This window comes from Nanorana parkeri, unplaced genomic scaffold, assembly GCF_000935625.1.
Source record: "Nanorana parkeri isolate BGI_ZX_2015 unplaced genomic scaffold, ASM93562v1 scaffold462, whole genome shotgun sequence".
In the NCBI taxonomy this organism is placed as follows: domain Eukaryota; kingdom Metazoa; phylum Chordata; class Amphibia; order Anura; family Dicroglossidae; genus Nanorana; species Nanorana parkeri.
In genome coordinates, this window is record NW_017306730.1 from 319,889 (window position 1) to 337,982 (window position 18,094).

Consider the following 18,094-nt stretch of genomic DNA (forward strand, 5'->3'; position numbering starts at 1 on the left):
ATACATTCAGTATTCATTAATAAGATAATTAAAGGTTTCATATTCAAGCCATCTATTTGAAACAAATGAATTCTGGCATCTGCAAGCAGTTTCAAAGGTTTGTTAAATGATCTCAGATAGAGCTATTTTGCTTTGCAGCAAAATGACTAGATTTTCATTGGTGGCATAGTAATGAAAAAGGGGGAAGAAGCTGTTTATGACTGGTTCTCATTACACAAGCTTTTACTTGCACCATTAATACAGAAACACAATAAACACATAAAACTCCAGTAAGTAAGTGAATGAATGTAAGATTACAAAATAGGGTACTAACACAAACTAAAGAAAATAAATGCTAAAAAGTGTGCTGTGCATTTTAGTTTTTGTAAAGGTCACAGTTAGAGAATGTTGACATACATGTTGTGAGAAAAAAACCCCATATGACTGCCATTTGGGGCCCTAAATGTCTCAGCAGGATGATTATAAGACATGTATAAATACATGTAAAGATGACTGCAGTATGATACTTTCTAGGACTATATTGGAAGTTCTGGAAAAGCAAAGGTGTTGCCCCCAGCAACCAATCTCATTGTAATTGCCTTTTATATCAAAGACCGAATACGTAGCACAATCAGATTGGTTGCTCCATAAATTTTAATCACATTTTCAGATGAAATATTTGCTGTTCAGAAATACCAGATATTTGGGGAGTAATTAGGGTGGAGTTACTAAATGAATAGAGAGCATTTGTTTAGCAAAGTGAATGTTTAATGAAGTTAGTAATTTAAATAAAGGTGTGTTCACTTCAATAAACTAATATTCTGTTTTCAAAGTGAACTTATACTTTTCTATGTAAATAGTATCTATCCCTTTAGTATATTAACTTCAATGTCACAATAATTCACAATGATCAACTGTCTTATATCTGTGGGTTCCTTTGGGCGCACTGGTCTAATCAATTTCAATTGTCAGCTTTATTTCAAGTAAACATGAGTTTTGTTTTTATTGTATTGTACCACATACAAAAAAGACTGACATACTGTAAAGAAAGACATTGGTGAGGTGCTGAGGAGTACGGCTGCATAAAAGATTTTCAGAAAAATGATTCATTAATTTTCTATTATTTCAAGAATGTAATTATGATGCACCCCTTTTAGCACCTTAGGTTGACTGTGTAATAGATGGTGAATAGCTACCAGCGATATGTAATAAAGTCTTTGTTCAAATTCCTTGTTTGTGAAGGGGGAACTGCAGTGCTACACATATCACACTTTAGAGGCACCCTTACATTCCACCGAGACCTTGGCACTGACACTATCCCTTCATATGTGTTTCATTATCTTTATCTATACCCACCAAAGTAAAGCGGATAAGGAATACACATAGTAGTTTTAATTCATGAAGGTTGCAATTGTGTTAAAAGGGCATCACGATCATCAGGCTTTTTAAACAAAAGTATTGGATGTCATTTTAGCTATTGTCCCTTGTCAGATATTCAGCTCCTCTGCTTAATCATCTCACACTATGGATTTGGCTTTGTTATTGTTTAATTGTAACAGCATAGGAAGTGGGGTCATTGCTAACTTATTCAGATGCTGAAGAATTGAAGAGGCTTGACTTGACTCCAGAGTGGCATTTCCACTGGGACACACGTCCCATGAGAATAGTGGCAGATCTTTTGATAATGGACATCCTTATTAAGCTTTCTGGATGGCTGATGACGAGCACTTAATGGCAGAAATGAAATTAGGTCCCAGGTGGCGGATCACTGTTTTACAGTTGGCTTGTTAAGGGGCTTTTTTTTCTCCGGTTTAATGTTAGCACTGCTGTTTGCTAATGTCTTATCGTCTAATAAGTGTTCTGGTATTATCTCAGATTTAATGCTTTATGTCAGACATGGGGAACCAAGAAACATTGCGGTGAATAGAAGATGTGACAATTATTAGTCTTTTTTGGTGCCTAGTAATGCATTTTTTTTGGGTATGACATTGTTGTGCAAGAATACACAGATTTAATTATTTCTATGAATATGTTTTATCTGTGTTACACATTTCCAAAGTTATACAACAGAAAAATATAGGAAATGTGAAATATATTGTTGTGTTATAAATCAGAAAATAGCCTATAGGGTCCTATAAACAATTTAGGCCCAATGTTTTACTTCATTATAAACATCAGAAGTTTTTAGAGTTAATATTGCTCAATTAACTTACATTCCACGATAATTATCATATTTACTTTGATGGTAGTTATATTAACTTTAACTACATTTAATACTGCAAATCTGTATACACAAACCATTTAGGCATCTTGACAATTCTGGTATGTATAGTGTGGCAAATATCCCTCCTGATCATAGATATACTGATTAGGTACAGGTTAACCTATCATTTGCCACTTCTGTCCTACTTATTGTATGCCTTAAGAGGTAACTGGGCTTATTTAGTAAAGGAATAGAGACTGTTCACTTAGAAGCATCAATTTTCTCTTTGCAAATTAATGTTCTCTGAGCTTAATAAATAAGATGAAGCAATGTTTGCTGCAAATAACCAATAATGTGCTAGCAAAAATCCTATCCTAAATTATCCTCACACATGATTGGATAATTAAAGTGAACACATGAAAACCTAATTTACTACTATTCACTATGAATCGTGATCATATAATGTACTTTTCAAAGTGAACTGCTTCTAGTCCCTTAGTAAATAAACTCCAGTGGCTACAAAATAAAGAAAGCATGGGGTTGGTTTATTACAAGGGTAGTGAATGTTTACTTAGAGGGTTATTCACTATTGAGCCAAAGGCTATAGCTTCGGCTGAACCTTTGGCTCTCTTCGGCCACCGGAGCCCTTTGGTTCAGTCAAAGCGAAGGGCTGCTGTACGGGCTATTCACAATAGCCCGTACAGCAGCTGAAGGTAGCTGATTGGCTCAGCCGAGCTGAAGGCATATGCCCCGGCTTGACAGGGCCGACTGGGCCGAAGTGACAGCCGAAGTGGGGAGAACAGCCTGCAAAGGCCGGCCGTTCTCCCCGCAAATGACAGCTGGGCGGAGCCAGCCATGATCTCATGGCTGGCTCCGTCCTGTTGTAATGACAGATCAGCGTCCCCAAATGACGTTGATCTGTCATTAACCTCCCTGGCGGTATGATTATGTCAGGAATTTTGTACCAAAAGCGGTACAATAGTTTGATACATAAGTGTAATCATAGCAGATTACATTGTATTGTGTGTATTCTATGTACATTACAACTTTTCACTTTTGAATTTCCCGCCTGCTGTGATGCCCGAAAACGAAACTAAAAGTCAGATGATGGCTTTTAGTTTCATTTTCGGGCCGCGTACAGCAGAGGACGCCGCGGGATCGCAGGGACAAGGTGAGTGTCACTTTTCTCTGCAGCCCCGAGTCTGGCTCGGGGTTACCGCTCCTAGCATTGAAAATTCAACCCGAGCCAGACTCGGGATTACCGCCAGGGAGGTTAAACAACTGGGTGGAGCCGGCCGTGACTGTGCCCAGTTGTTATTCATTTGCTGGGACCTGCTAGAAGACTCTAGCAGGTGCCCGCCAATAGGAAACAGTTGGGCGGAGCCAACTGTCAATGCTAGCTCTGCCCAATTGTTTTTTTTCCTTTTACTTAAAATATTTTTCTTTTATTTTACAAAATTTTCCTATTTTGGAAATTTTTTATAATAATTTCATAACCTTTTTAAAAATGTTTTCACTCTTTTCACTTATTTGCTCTTCTGCTCGGTACCACGGAGATACCGGGCAGAATAGCCAAGCCGAATGCCGCTCGGCGGCATTCGACTATTCACTCACTGCCGTTTGGCCCGTATGAGAATAAGGGAGACCTGCAGCAAGTGAGCTGTTGGAGCTTCGGCTCAGCTGATCCAGATGTTGGAGTCGAAATCTCTGCACCGAAGGCAGCCATACAGAGTCGATGTACTGAAATCAGCCGTACTGAGCCGGAGTGAATAGCTGAAACTTGTTCGGCTCTGTTCACTTCGGCTCGATTATTCACTGGGCTGCCTTCGGTAGCTTTGTAAATAACCCTGTTAGGAAAGTAAAAGTTTAGCTTAGTGCATAAAGTAAAACAGTGTTCACTTCAATCATACAGGTGTGTGTAAGGGAAATTCCTGTAAAAACAGAAAAATATATGAGGACAATGGCCGTCACTGGTACAGAAATTTTAATCTTTTCTCACTGTTAATGAAAAAAATGTGTTTTGTTTCAGGTTCTGTCCTCACTGGAGAAATCTTCCCAACGGTACCAACTATAATTAAAACCAGACAGGGATATCTTTGCCACTCTCTCAAACAAAAACTTTGGTTTGCTTTATTTCCTGAGCATACCCCTTGTTAAGTTATCATTGACTTTGTTAAATGAACTGTTTTAAGAATTCAACCTCTTAGTCTGTCCTTGTTCTTCGTAATAAAATATAAAAGTTTATAGTGGCAAATGTGTAAACTGTGGCAAATTCTCCCTATAAACTGGATCAAGTCAATTTCTGATAGGATGGATTTGAAGAAGTTTGATCTTTTCTGCGCTAAGCCAATCAAAACATAGACAGACACACTACAGAAACCCTGGCTCCAATCTTTTATTGGAGCAAGTCAGATGGGAAAATCCAGCCTGGTCAGTAGATTTTCCCTTGTGACAAATCAGCCAGAGCTATTTTCTGCAGGCTGAAGGTTGTCACATCCTTGAACATGATGATTATCTAATAAATACCTTCAAAATGGAAATCCAGTATTTAGCTGAGCATTAATTTTCTGCTGTGCTTGGGGAAAGTTGTCAACCTATTTATTTTAAATGTGGATGCACAGGAGATAATAATTGGGCCCTAGTGTAATGTAGACACTCCTTTCCCCCAAATTCCCTCAGTGGATATGCTACTTTAAGAAAACAGTACATATAAGACTGTATGTGACAAAATAGCATACTGCACTTGCCAACAGCATACTGCACTCGCCATCTCACAACTAATTCCCAGATACAGTCAACACACCAAAGGCACAAACAAATCAAAGAATTGTGGAGTGACTACCAATACTTCATCTTCTTTTGGTGAAATCAAACCCTCTTTCAGTTATGGGATAGTTCATGAAGACTGTTGGCATGAGGTATTTGCTAGCAATGGTACATAATGTTAAATATAACAGAAAACCACATAATCCTGGATATTATTTCATTTATGGCACCGTTCAACTGCCTATAACTATCCAAACAAAAGATTGTACAACTACTCACCAAAAACATTTATATTGCAATGCATTCTGCAGTTATCAATCTCTGGACACTATAAGGTTATCTGTTTTTTAAGGTACAGAACTGTCATATTATTGATTACTTAACACTTGCTTTGTCTATGCTTTGGTTATAGCAGTTTTCTAATAGTACTGCATGCTCAAGGATTAAAATAGAAATACAAATTTATCCCTTTTTCCTTTATGTAGTGTGAAGTCTGATGGCTAAATTAGTGTCTAATACACTTGTAATATTTATAGTGCCAACACTTAGTTAAGCAACCTTTATGTAAGATTTATGTTGATTTTTTCATTTCTCATTTAATGGCGAATTATAAGGACCATGTTTCATAAAGATAATTCTCCATTTAAATTCATCAGCCCATTAAATATTAAAATTATGTTTCTTATGCAGTCTAGAACAAATTTGTCCAGCTTCAGCGATTATTTGCACTCATAAAAATTAGGCCTGATTAATAAAATTTAAATGCTTGATTAAGTTGACATTTTCATGTTTCACTTCTGATTTATGAAAATTATTCAGTGCATGAAGCTCCACATTAGAGTTGCTGCACAGTGGTTCTGTCTCTTTCTTTGCTGCAGAGATACCTCTGTATAGTCTACAGAGTAATCTGGTTGCCAGATAACATTAGGTTCACTCAACAGAATGCTGGGGCTTGTCACAAACATTGCCAGTAATTTGGGCATTCTAATAGAAGGCAACACAAATGTTTATCAGGTTATGACCCATAATGACAGCTGTAAAGCATAGAAAGAAAAATGTTAATAAAAATTATATTATAAGATTTGTCACATAAGACTTGCCTATCGTAGAAAAGGTATACCAGCTGTCCCTAATATGCAGAAAGGGCTTCTCAAAAATGTTCTTGTATCACCTCTGATCAACCACAAGCAGTTATACATTTCTCCTATAAGGTTCAATTTACACTGAGTGGCCAGATTATTATGACCACCCCATCAGTACTTCGTTGGGCCACGAGATGACTCCACGAGATGACTTCATTGGGCCGCCTCGTGACTCCACGAGATGTTGAAATGTGATGCGAGGAATCTGACACTGCACTGTTGCCCTTCTGTTGTCTTGTACCAGTCTTGCCACTCTCCGTTCTGCCCTAACATTGACTAGTCGCTGACGGCCACAAGATTGAAGAAAATAGGTCACCAGCACTCCATAAGTTAAAATGAATGAGTCCTTTTAATGGACAATGATGTCACAGAAATCCAACATGAGCCGACGTTTCAGGGCCACACAGGGTCAAAGCCCACTGACCGCAATGCGTTGCTCTCCTATAGCAGTGAACACTTTAACAACAGCTGCTCTTGAACATTTAACGTATTCTGCTTTGCTGATACTCGCTCCATGGCTCCGAGCGCCAACAATTATCCCACGTTCATAGGCTGTTAAATCGCATTGTTTACCCATATCTTTAGAAGAAAATCACTTCTACTGTCGTGGTAAACAACCTGCTTCCCTATTTATAATGGTCTGGCCATCTAGCAACTTCAACACGAAAAAAAACACGAAATTAACACATAACACGAAATTATAGCTAATTATAACTAATTTGCCTACAAATGTCAGGTGGTCATAATAATCTGGCCACTCAGTGTATATGTCTAGTAAGTACAGACCCAATTGTTACCAAGGACACTATCTGCATGGATTCTCCAGTTTCTTCCCACAACTCAAAAAACATACTGGAAGTTGTCCTCTATCCAAATTAACCCAGCCCATGTTTAACTGTATCAGACAAAACATGTCAGACTGTATGGTCCCACAAAGCAAAAATATACTAGTAGGTTGTCTTTCATCCAACTTGGTCCAGGACATGTTGGTAGCTTGACATGCAATTTGGTTAAGTACATGTCAGAGTGTATATGACATTACAGAAGCATGAGCGGGCATCAGAAAGTAATGCCTGTGGTTTTATATCTGCTGTTCATGTCAACATATAACAAAATGCCTGATATATGTCATGCATATGGTGTAACTCAATTATTGTGTGTTTCTGTTTATTAAATTATGCCAAGTGAATCATGGATGAGAGGTTGAAACAAAGAGCAGTAATTGGGTTTTTGCAGTAAGAGGGTTTTTCAGATGTTGAGATCCATACACGCTTGAAGAATATGTATATACATGTATGCATTAATTGAGGTGTATGCATTAATTGACGTGAATAATGTTAGGAATTGTGTAAAGAAGTTTAAAACAGTAGAAACTAAAATTATTGACAATGTATTGGATGGCACCAATCGCGCTCTCTTCATCCAAAGAAATTCAAATATGCCATATCATAACAATCGTGTTCTGTGATGGCCAAGGCATCATTCTTATGGACTTTTTGGATAAACACGCAGCAGTCAACAGTAAAACCTATACTGGTACGCTTTGAAAGATGAAGGAAGCCATCAGAAAGGAACATTATGAGCACTCAGCCACTCAGAGGTGAAGTGAATAACGTTGATTATCTCATTACAATGGCATTACAATGGAACATGGAACATATGGAAGTGGGTGAGATATATAAGGCAGCAAGTGAAAATGTTGCCCCTGAAATCGATGAGTTGGAAGCAGAAAAAAATGGGCAAGTGTAAGGATTTGAGCGACTTTGACAACGGACAAAATGTGATGGCTAGACGATGGGTTAGAACAATTCCGGAACTGAAGCTCTTGTGGGATGTTCCTGGTCAGCATCAGGATGTACCAAAAGTGGTCCAAGGAAGGAAACAGGTTAACTGGTGATAGGGTCATGGGTGGCCAAGGCTCATTAATGCACTTTGGGAGTGAAGGCTGGCCCGTGCAACCCAATGGATAGAGTGGGGACAAGTTATAATTCCTATCAGTTTTCTAGTGATGTCTATTCCAACCTAAACACAGACAGAAATAAAAATGCTTTTCTTTAGTAAAATATGGAAGGCTAGAACCCCTGACAGCTTTGTATTTCTGCCTGTATCCCTGTTGCAGATTTTACCTCACTTCCTGAATGATGAAACCGTTGTCAGTAGAACAGGAAGTGAAGGTAAATGAAGCTCCAGATAGCAGTAAAAACCCATCATGAATTCTAATCATGCCTTATTCTATCCAAAACAATACCAATAATACCACATACCTTTTACCATAAAACAAATATTGTACTTTACAATACGATCTTTCAAAAAAAATCTGGCCTTCCTATATGATAGTTATGCCAATTTGTATGTTAAGACATGGATGGAAAGGTTATGACTGCAACTATGCCTATACGCTACGTTTTGTTACACCTTATGACATTGTGAATGTGAATTGAGTGTATCTTTGTAACATCATATCTTGATGAAAAATAATATGTTATATATAGAAACAATAAACAAATATTATACAAAATAAAAATAAAAATATTTTTTATGAAATTAGTTGCACATTTAAAGTTGTACAAGCACATTATAATTTGATCTGATCTAAAGGAGCTTCTATAAACAATTATTTAGTGTGGCGGCCAATGTAAATTGTGTATGGACAGTTATACAGCTGAATATTTGGAAGCTTATATAAAATACAGGGCTTCAAACTGTCTTATGGGCATGCCATTTCTGATGTCGCTAAAACCCTAGGTTATTAAAGACTAGAAACAATTACTAGGAGACAGGGGAAAGAGTATTATTAATAGGGGAAATTTCTCTATAAAAAAGATAAATAATACCTAACAAAATCAACTTGCTTTTTTTCTAAAAAACAGCTTTATATAAATGAAAAGGTACACCACAATTAAACTATTATCACATTTTCAGTTGCAGTGGGTTGTAAGTAATTACAATCACATTAGTAATCACAACTTAGCCCCCGTCTATATCTCTAACCTTGTCTCTAAGTATCACCCTAACCGTACCCTACGCTCCTCCCCAGACCTGCTCTCTAGCTCCCTTGTCAACTCCTCCCAAGCTCGCCTCCAGGACTTCACTAGAGTCTCCCCCATTCTGTGGATCTCTTTACCCTAACCTGTCCATCTATCTCCTACTCATACTACCTTTAGGTGATCCCAAAAGACTCACCTCTTCAGTGAAGCTTATCCGACCTCATCCTAACCACTGAAATATCAATTTCTCAAACAATTCATCCCCACACAGCTACCTCCTTATGTATCACTTCCCCCTCCCTTTTAGATTGTAGGCTCTCACGGGCAGGGCCCTCCTTACCATCTTGTCTTGAATTGTATTGCCATTGTAATGTCTTCCTTATATTGTGAAGCACTGCGCAAACTGTTGGCGCTATATAAATCCTGTATAATAATAATAATAATGACTAAGTTGGTAAAGAAATTCATTTTGAAGGTTTTGGTTCTGTACAGATATGATGTGTGAGTACAATTTCTTTACCATTTCTTTAAACATAGTGCACCTGGAGTCTCTGCTCTACTACTACACATCACCCTTAGCAGGAAAGGGCTCTAGCATAGACTGGTACTGAGTAAAAGGACAGTTACTACAACTTTCAGCCATATGTTCACATCTAATAAAATCTCTTACATTCTGCAATCAGACCATAGCAAAGACTATATGTGACTCTTATCCGTTTTATGCCTGTGGCGAGCAAACTGAGCAGCCAGCAAAGATATTAAGATGTCTCTATTTTTGGCACTGTACAATGCTCCTCTGCTGTATCATGATGTGGCTGAAAATAATTAAAATATGTGCCTAGACCGAGGATTGACTTAAATTGTGTGCAAGACTGTCTGTGCACTGAATTAAACATTTATGTGTGTAATATTAAAAATTACTTCATTAAAATAATTTATTGTTCATTTAATTTAATATTATATACATATAGTACAGCACTTTTTACAACAGTCTTAAATTCACAGAATTTTTTCCAGACTGCAGTAATCTAAATTTTTGCTCATGTTCGGGAATCCTTTTTTTGCCCATATTTTGTATTTTTTCTATTTTACTAGAGTTAATACTCCAAGGAAAGTCATATTTAATTTGCTAGGCAGAAGACCTAAAATACTGTATAGTACATAAACATGACATATTAAACATCTGTTTGGTAATTTTGTGATTAGCATAGTAAACATATCAAATTTGTCAGTTTAATCTGCAGCTGTTTAAGTGGTTATCGGCTCAGCATTTTCTATTTCAGGTTTACAAGGTTTTATTAAAGAATAAGTGCACTTTTAAAACACCTTAAATTCTTTAATATATCTAGGGAAATTGGCTAAATTTGAAGATATCATTTTCTACCGTTTTACTTTCTCCTGCTGTCCTCTGAGAGCTCTACTGGAATCTGTATTTGCTCTCCCAACTTATATTTCCTGGATTATGGTTATTACAGACATTGGCACTAATTTTCAAACATGGGAGTAATTATATCAAAGAAACCAAGAAAAAAGTTTTGTCTCTCTCAAGAGCTAATGGGTAGCAGTCAATAATAGTCTCAATTCCCATGCTCTTCACACTCTTGGGGGGCTGCTCGTCCAAGGGATCAGGGACTCCTGTCATAAACATGTAAGACAAAAAAACCAAAGTGCCGCCTCCATGTGTAAAAACTTTTATCATGATAAAACGAAAAAGGTATAGGTACTCACAATGGTAGACAACTCTACCGTTGTGAGTACCTATACCTTTTTCGTTTAATCTTGATAAACGTTTTTACACATGGAGGCGGCACTTTGGTTTTTTTGTCTTACATATCAAAGGAACCATCCTAGGCATCTCTTTAAATGTGGACTCAGCCTTGATACAGTAGAACCGTGTAACTAGAATGTGTGCCTTTTCTCCCCTTCTACTGAGGTTTTTCTTCTGTTTTACTGTTGTTACCAGCCAATGCTTCTTTGAGGAAGGTATCATCCAAGCTGTACACAAGTCCAACATCTTGTCTGGCTACCATTTAACAGTGGTTGGACAACTTTAGGTACATCTAGCTGCAGTAGAGAGTGGAGAGTTGCAATGAGAAATCACAAACTCTCCAGGAGCTCAGTAAACACAAAACATTATTTGTAAAGGCCAACTTCATATTGGGCAGCCTAACTCCACTCATGTCCCCCCACACTTAAATAAGTTTTAATTTGCATACATACATTATTCCACATGTCTTCTGGCCTGTCACATGATGACAGGGGTCCTTCATGTCTTCTTTCTTCCTCTGGTGGTGGACAGTAATTATTGCTGCACAGAACAGTGCTCATATAGTGCCATGTGAGCACTTTTTGGCGCAGCAGTACTGTATACCCAGGTTAACATGACAATGCACCCATGGGGAGTGTGCTTGTGATGCTCTGGGTTCACAGGAAGTAGGTTGATAATGATGGGCATCATTTAACCCAGAAGAGGACTGGCAGCACTGGATAGAGCAGAATGTTTGCAGGGGGACAGCGCTGGGGAGAAGCACACGCTGGTTTTATATTTTAACAAGGCCTAGGCAATTTAATCTTTATTTAACAACTTACACTAAAGTCGGTCTTTAAGTCTGACTGTTCTCTGATAGATTTACTATTTATTTATTTGTCACACACATTTATATGCTGTACATTTAGTGCAGCTCTTTACATAATGTACATTAATATCAGTCCCTGCCCTCAAGGAGCTTACAATCTAAGGTCCCTTTCTTACATACATATAGTACATGCATACACATACTAGGGTCAATTTATGCAGCAGCCAATTAACCTGCCAGGAAGTCTCTGGAATATCGCACTCTTTATTAACTGAATAAGCCAAAACAACTTCTCTGTCACAGCTTACTTTTACTGCACTCTTGGTTTTGACCTCAGCAAGGTGATCCTAGTCCCATAGTACACCCTGAGGACACAAAGCCTCAAGTTCATTTTTTATTTCAAATTGTTTTTTTCTGTCACCACTAAAAATTAAGTTTGTTTGCACTTTACTCTTTGTTGATTTCAGACATAAAATTAAATAGTATATGCACATAAAAGTATATATAAATGTAATAAATACATGTATACATATATCATGTAAATGTGATAAAAAACATTTGTTTGCAGCAGATTTCAAGTGTTTATAAATTTCTATTTGCAAAAGCCAATATGTGACAGATCTTTTATTAAGTATCTTTTTAGCCCTCCCAAATGACAAACTAATTTATTTTTAATTAACCTATATAATATGCATGGGGTTAATTACCAAATTACTAAAGGCCCTTTGTTAACTTTGCAAGGGGCTTTTTACTTCGCAAGGGCATTTCCCCCTTAGCTTAGACAATGAGGTGAAGCTCTGCTACTTCCATCATCCAATCATGTGCAAGCAAAAATACTTTTTTTCCCCTCCATTGCACTTGATTGGGTATTTATACCAACTGAATTTTCACCATATTCACTAAGCTAAGAGAACATTTTCTTGCAATGTGAAAAACCTTTTTTCCTTTAGTAAATATACTCATTTTCCATAGGATCCTTTTCTGAAGGTGAAGAAATATATTATCTTTCTATATCCTGTGATAAGCACTCACCATATCCTGGGTCCTGTTATCTTTCCCCGATATGATTAGAAAATAGTTCCAAGCCAGTAATAGCAAAAGTGCCAATGGAATCATGTATATCTCAAAATTCCAGACCACAATGAGGAAGATCTGTGGATATAAAAGTACACTGAATCATATTTTATCTCGCAAACATGTAATAATTGCATATGGTAGATGGATTAGTTAGGAAATGTAAACATGTATGATCAACAGTCTGGAAAATTAAGGAAAACAAATAAAAGGTGTTCTAAACTTGGAGAGAAAAAAATATTTGTTTACAACAATTTATTTGTTAATCAATTACACTGGTCTACAAATTTTGGGAAATTATCAACCTCCGAGATAAAATGTGTTAATTCTTACATATTTTGATTAGATGAATTAGAAAACAGGTGATAAAGGTGCTGGTTGGCTAACATTTTGAAGATATTTCACAATAATGAGTTTTACACAGGCTAGTATATTTGCCTACAAGGGAGGGAGGTGTCTGATGATCATGATGCCTCGTAACTTCTCGACAAAGTAAGGTAGAACATTGAACATAGTACCACATGGAAGTGTATAAATGTATCTTCACTTTGAGACTAAAGATTATTACCTAACTGTAATTTATTGTTCTTTTATTGCAAGGTACATTTGTCTTGGTCAGATCTATGCATCATACAGTTTCATCTGGTGGCTTGTGAAAGTGTTATTGCCTAACATTTCCAAGGGACAGTTGCGTGATATTTTTCCTCAGAAGTCAAGATGCCTCAAAACTGTGTAAACAACGCAGATAACTTCTGCTACATTTGTGGCGGGGTTCCATTTGTATCTCTAAAGTGCAGTATGACGGCAGTGGTAAAAAAGGCATACCACCTATATTTTGGATGCAAAATAGGGGATCAGGACAAGAGTTGGGCCCCTCATTATTGTTGCATTACATGTGCAACTTGTCTGCATCACTGGCTAAGCAAGAAGAAAAAGTCCATGCCTTTTGCAGTCCCAATGGTGTGGCGGGAACCCACCAATCCTAGTAGCGACTGCTATTTTTGCATGGTCCCCCCAATTGCAAAAGGGATCTCAAGAAAGAAGAAATGAACTGTAGAATATCCAAACATTCCATCCACACTGCATTCTGTACCCCATGGTGATGGAATAAAGATGCAACCGTGTCGTTTAATATGATGTTAGTGCTTCTCAGTTTTCCATGCAAAAATGAATGGCAAGTTATGTTATTGGTATCAATAAAAAGATACATTTTTAATGATTGGTGTCGCACCATTCTCATTGCTCTATCACATTCTGCAGAAAAGTTATGGTGAATAATTGCACATAATTTTTGTAATTTTGAATTATTTTGATGCAATTTTGTCCTGAAGCGTTATCTTGGAAAATTGAGCTAATTAATACTCAAGACTTAATTTTCCTTTATTAGTGACCCAATTCTGGTAAAATGTAGCTACTTTCATTTCCGAGGCTTTCTCCTTGTAGACCTTATTTCCATGTGTGTGAGCATATGTGTGCACTTCTAATATACACTGTATGTTTTTGCCGTATTAAAGCTTGGAACTGCATACAAGGTAAATTGTATATACCCCATTCCCTCAGCAGAGTTTGGACTGCTGTGGTGTATAAAAAATGCTGCTTGCTGCACTTATGATAAAGAATAACTGGAAAAAGAGAAATGTAATTAACTGAACGCTGTCAGTTTTAGAGCCGGTTCACACTATCTGCGTTCGGGCTGCACTGGTTGTTTATTCCAGCACAGCCTGAACGCAAGACAAAGCAAATTGCCTTGTCAGGAATGGGCTTGGATCACACCACTGTGTTCTGGTACTGTGCACTTGTGACATTTAAATAAAGTTCTAAATAAAAAAAAGTAACAGTGTGATGAGTCTCGATCAAGCACATCGGCACTGTTTGTGTAAACATACCCGAAGTCTGCATCTGTTTTCAAAAAATAAGTATGTGAACAATTCTAAAGTTGGGTATACAAGCTACTATTTCCTTCATTCACGCTGCCGGCTAAATAAAGAAAATAGAACAAGTTCTATTTCCTTTGGCTCACTGGCTGCTAGCTCTGTTCTGCAGACAATTTTCTGACATGCCGCTTTGATCAGCTGATTGAGGGATGCTGGTTGGAAAGGTGCCAACAGGGGCACCTACCCATCAAATTTAGGCCGGTCAAAATTGTATACCTGACTTAGGTGTGTCTATGTGAACAAGCACAAATACAATCATATCTCTACATTAGATTCATCTCTGGTGGTTGGCTACAGTCATAAACACACCACCACATATGCCAAAAAAGTCATACATAAAAGAAAAGGAAATTAAATCAATTTGATAGAATAGGAGATTATCCTAATGTATTGGCTAAATATGACTTTTCATAGTATTATGTGTTTGAATTCTATTTCCCAAATATGAGAAAAAGTTTGAATCCAGTTCGGAATAATTGGATCAAACATTGCTAGATGTGGTCTTCAATTGAGTCATCTTTTCTCCATACATGGCCCAGGTATACACCTATCAGCTATAATAGGGTTAACAAGGCTACACTCTGTCCTTGAAGAGCTAGGAGGTCATTCACAGAAAACAATAATGGGAAATGAGAGGTCTACCCAATCTCAGTAGAATTAAGTACTGCAGGGATCTACATAATAGAAAATCACTATTCTCTTTTTTGTAAATAAAAGGAAACAATCAGAAATCAGTTTCAGAGCTTTTCCAACCTGTTAACAAATGCCCCCATTGCTAAGAAGAGCTATTACTTTGTTATTAACTCCAACTTTGGGCCAGCTGATGTACGTGTTACACAGAATCTAACAATTCAGTGCCTAAACCAAAGATTTTTGCCCTGAAAGCTCTTGTTGTGCATGGCATGGGCCAATGACACCGTTATCTGGGTGGGCAGGATACAAGAGAAGTTTAGAGTAGGAGACAACGTCTAATTATGCAAATTCAGAATGGCAACTTCCTGCTTCCTGTGCGTAATTGACACATTTTCATTTTTTATAAAGTGATTTTGTTTAAAGAAAAGTATTATTGCCATATCAAATTGTGTAATAATTTATATTTGAAATATATATATAGATATGAACCAAAGTGAGGCCATTTACAAAATAGAATTTACTATTGACTCCTTAAGTTGACAGAATATACTAGTTATTTCACAGTTGTACACTAGTTATTTCATGGTTATTTCTTTACATTTGAATATCTATTTTTTAATGGAGCAAATACAATTGGTCCACATCTCACCCTTGAGACATTGCTACTTTTACTTCAATGGTAAAATTATTGATAGCAGAGTAGCAGCAAAGTGCAATGAATTACAATGAGTTCTCTATGAATTCAAGAACAGTTCCACCTATTTATATTACTGATTAACACTTAATCATTATATAATACCAAACACCTTCATCTCACTGGTGTAACAATGTCAGATGAAGCGGAGGATGATGCAAATGTCAAGTCTGGTAAAGCATGCCTGAAGGTCCTTTTGTTGGAAATCAGAAGTGATTAGGAAAAATTCTTCTGCTACGGCTAACAGTAAACATACATAAGAAGAAACGAAGGAATTGCTTTTAGCGGAGCTGTGCGGAATAATAATGATACTAGTGATCACAGCATTTAAAAGCAAGTCATCATGTGTTTCACTGCAGAACGAATCCTGCAGGGCATTCACATGCTGCAAGGAGGAAAAAGGAGATACAAATCCCCATGGTAATGGGATGATTAAGCAATGATTACGCAGAGACTATAGCAAGGTGAATAAAAGGTGCTTGAGCAGAGTTCATTACTGGGACAGATCATAGTATACATTTCAGATTAAATGTAAAATATGAAGTTAAAGGATGTTTTGACCATAACTTATAGCAGTGGGTCTGTTCTGAAAATAAATGTCTATATTACCAGTAAAGTCTGTTTGCTTTCTAGAGAATACAATACATTTATCATTTTTCATGGCCTCATACCTACATGAGTTTACCATGCCCCTTGGTCATGCAGGGACAGGGCACATAGATCTCCATAGATCTCACTAAGGAATGCAAGTGTAAGCACTCTAATACTTTGCATACAGTATATAAGTTGCTTTTAGTGTTGCAAGTAATATTAACAGGCACTACAAGTGCTTGCATTCAAATGCCCTTCCAGAAAATGCAGATGCTTGGACAGCCCCAGGCTTTGCAGAGAATTTGTTATACAACTAATTAATTTTGATTACATTTCCCAATATTAATTGTAAATGTTTTCAAGCATCTTTCTGCAAAAGGGATGAAAAATAGGTTCAAGTTTATGGTGCCCATGACAGGAACAAGCATATCCTTAATCTTTCCTTATTGATGGCCATATAGCATTAATGATGGGTGGTGAGAAATCTGCTTACTGTCAACTAAACCGCTGCACAAGTCTTCTTCCCACATTGGCTACAGGCTTAAGGTGTTTCACATGCAGCTAAACATTCACAGGACTATTCACAAAAGGGTGAAGAGTTTGGAGGAGGCAGGACAAGTGAACAATCTAGGACAACAGAGCTAAGCTGGAAAGTGACTTGAATTGGATAATTTTTCCAAATCAGCTATTTTGACCTAGATTGTTCACTTCTCCTGTCTTCTCCAAACTCTTCACCCTTTTGTGAATAACCCTGTCATTTGGAAGATCTTATTCTTTCGAGTCTATTTTCCCCCTACAAAACCTGATTGCACCAAAAGATGATGTAAAGTATCTCTTTGCTTGCTTTAATTGTGATATATATGGCTAACCTTAAACGCTCCTCTTGCTGATAATGGTACACTTGCAAGTGTTTAAAAACCTGTTTTCAATATGTAAATATATTGTACAATTATTTTCTCCATGCATACCATAAGGTAGAGGATTAAATAGCTTTACATGTTTAATATATGGGTAACTGTAGTCTTATGATGTTTATTAGATATAGAGATCAGTTGAATTCAAACAATTTTACCCATGAATGTTCAGTTAGTTTGTATTTACTTCTAAGCCTAGTTGATAATTATACATGTGTAGTGGAAGAGATAACTCATGATACACAGTATGCATATGCTGCATAATGATTGTGCTACTTTGATCAACTCGTATCTTTATGCAAAGTTAAGAGACAAGCTCTGTTTGAAAACAAATAGAATTTCTGTAGTCTCTTATGAAGCGAAACACCTACATCACGCCTGGTAGCAAGAGACCATCAACCTCACTCAACAGAGAGTGCAAGAAACACAGTGCTAATTTTGGCACATGCAGTAACCCATAGCATTGATTTAGAGTTCTCTCTGCTGAGGTCAGAACACTACAAGCTAAATTCTGATTGGTTGTTGCAGTACTGCTGCACGCAATCTTTGCCTAGTGGTTAGGTCACATTAGGCAGCTGAGAAGCATTGTATTTTTCTTTAT

At 37.2% G+C, this 18,094-nt stretch overlaps 1 protein-coding gene across 2 annotated transcripts in view; it reads right to left on the reverse strand.

Moving 5' to 3' along the window:
* MCTP1 (multiple C2 and transmembrane domain containing 1) overlaps positions 1–18,094 on the reverse strand; it is a 339,981-nt gene that overhangs the window by 78,847 nt on the left and 243,040 nt on the right. The window contains exon 15 of one of the 2 annotated variants that reach the window (XM_018560531.1): positions 12,686–12,805. The exons of the other annotated variant lie outside the window; for it this stretch is intronic. Coding sequence (XP_018416033.1) covers positions 12,686–12,805 — 120 coding nt within the window. The remainder of the gene's footprint in view (positions 1–12,685; positions 12,806–18,094) is intronic. 2 annotated transcript variants of the gene reach the window in all.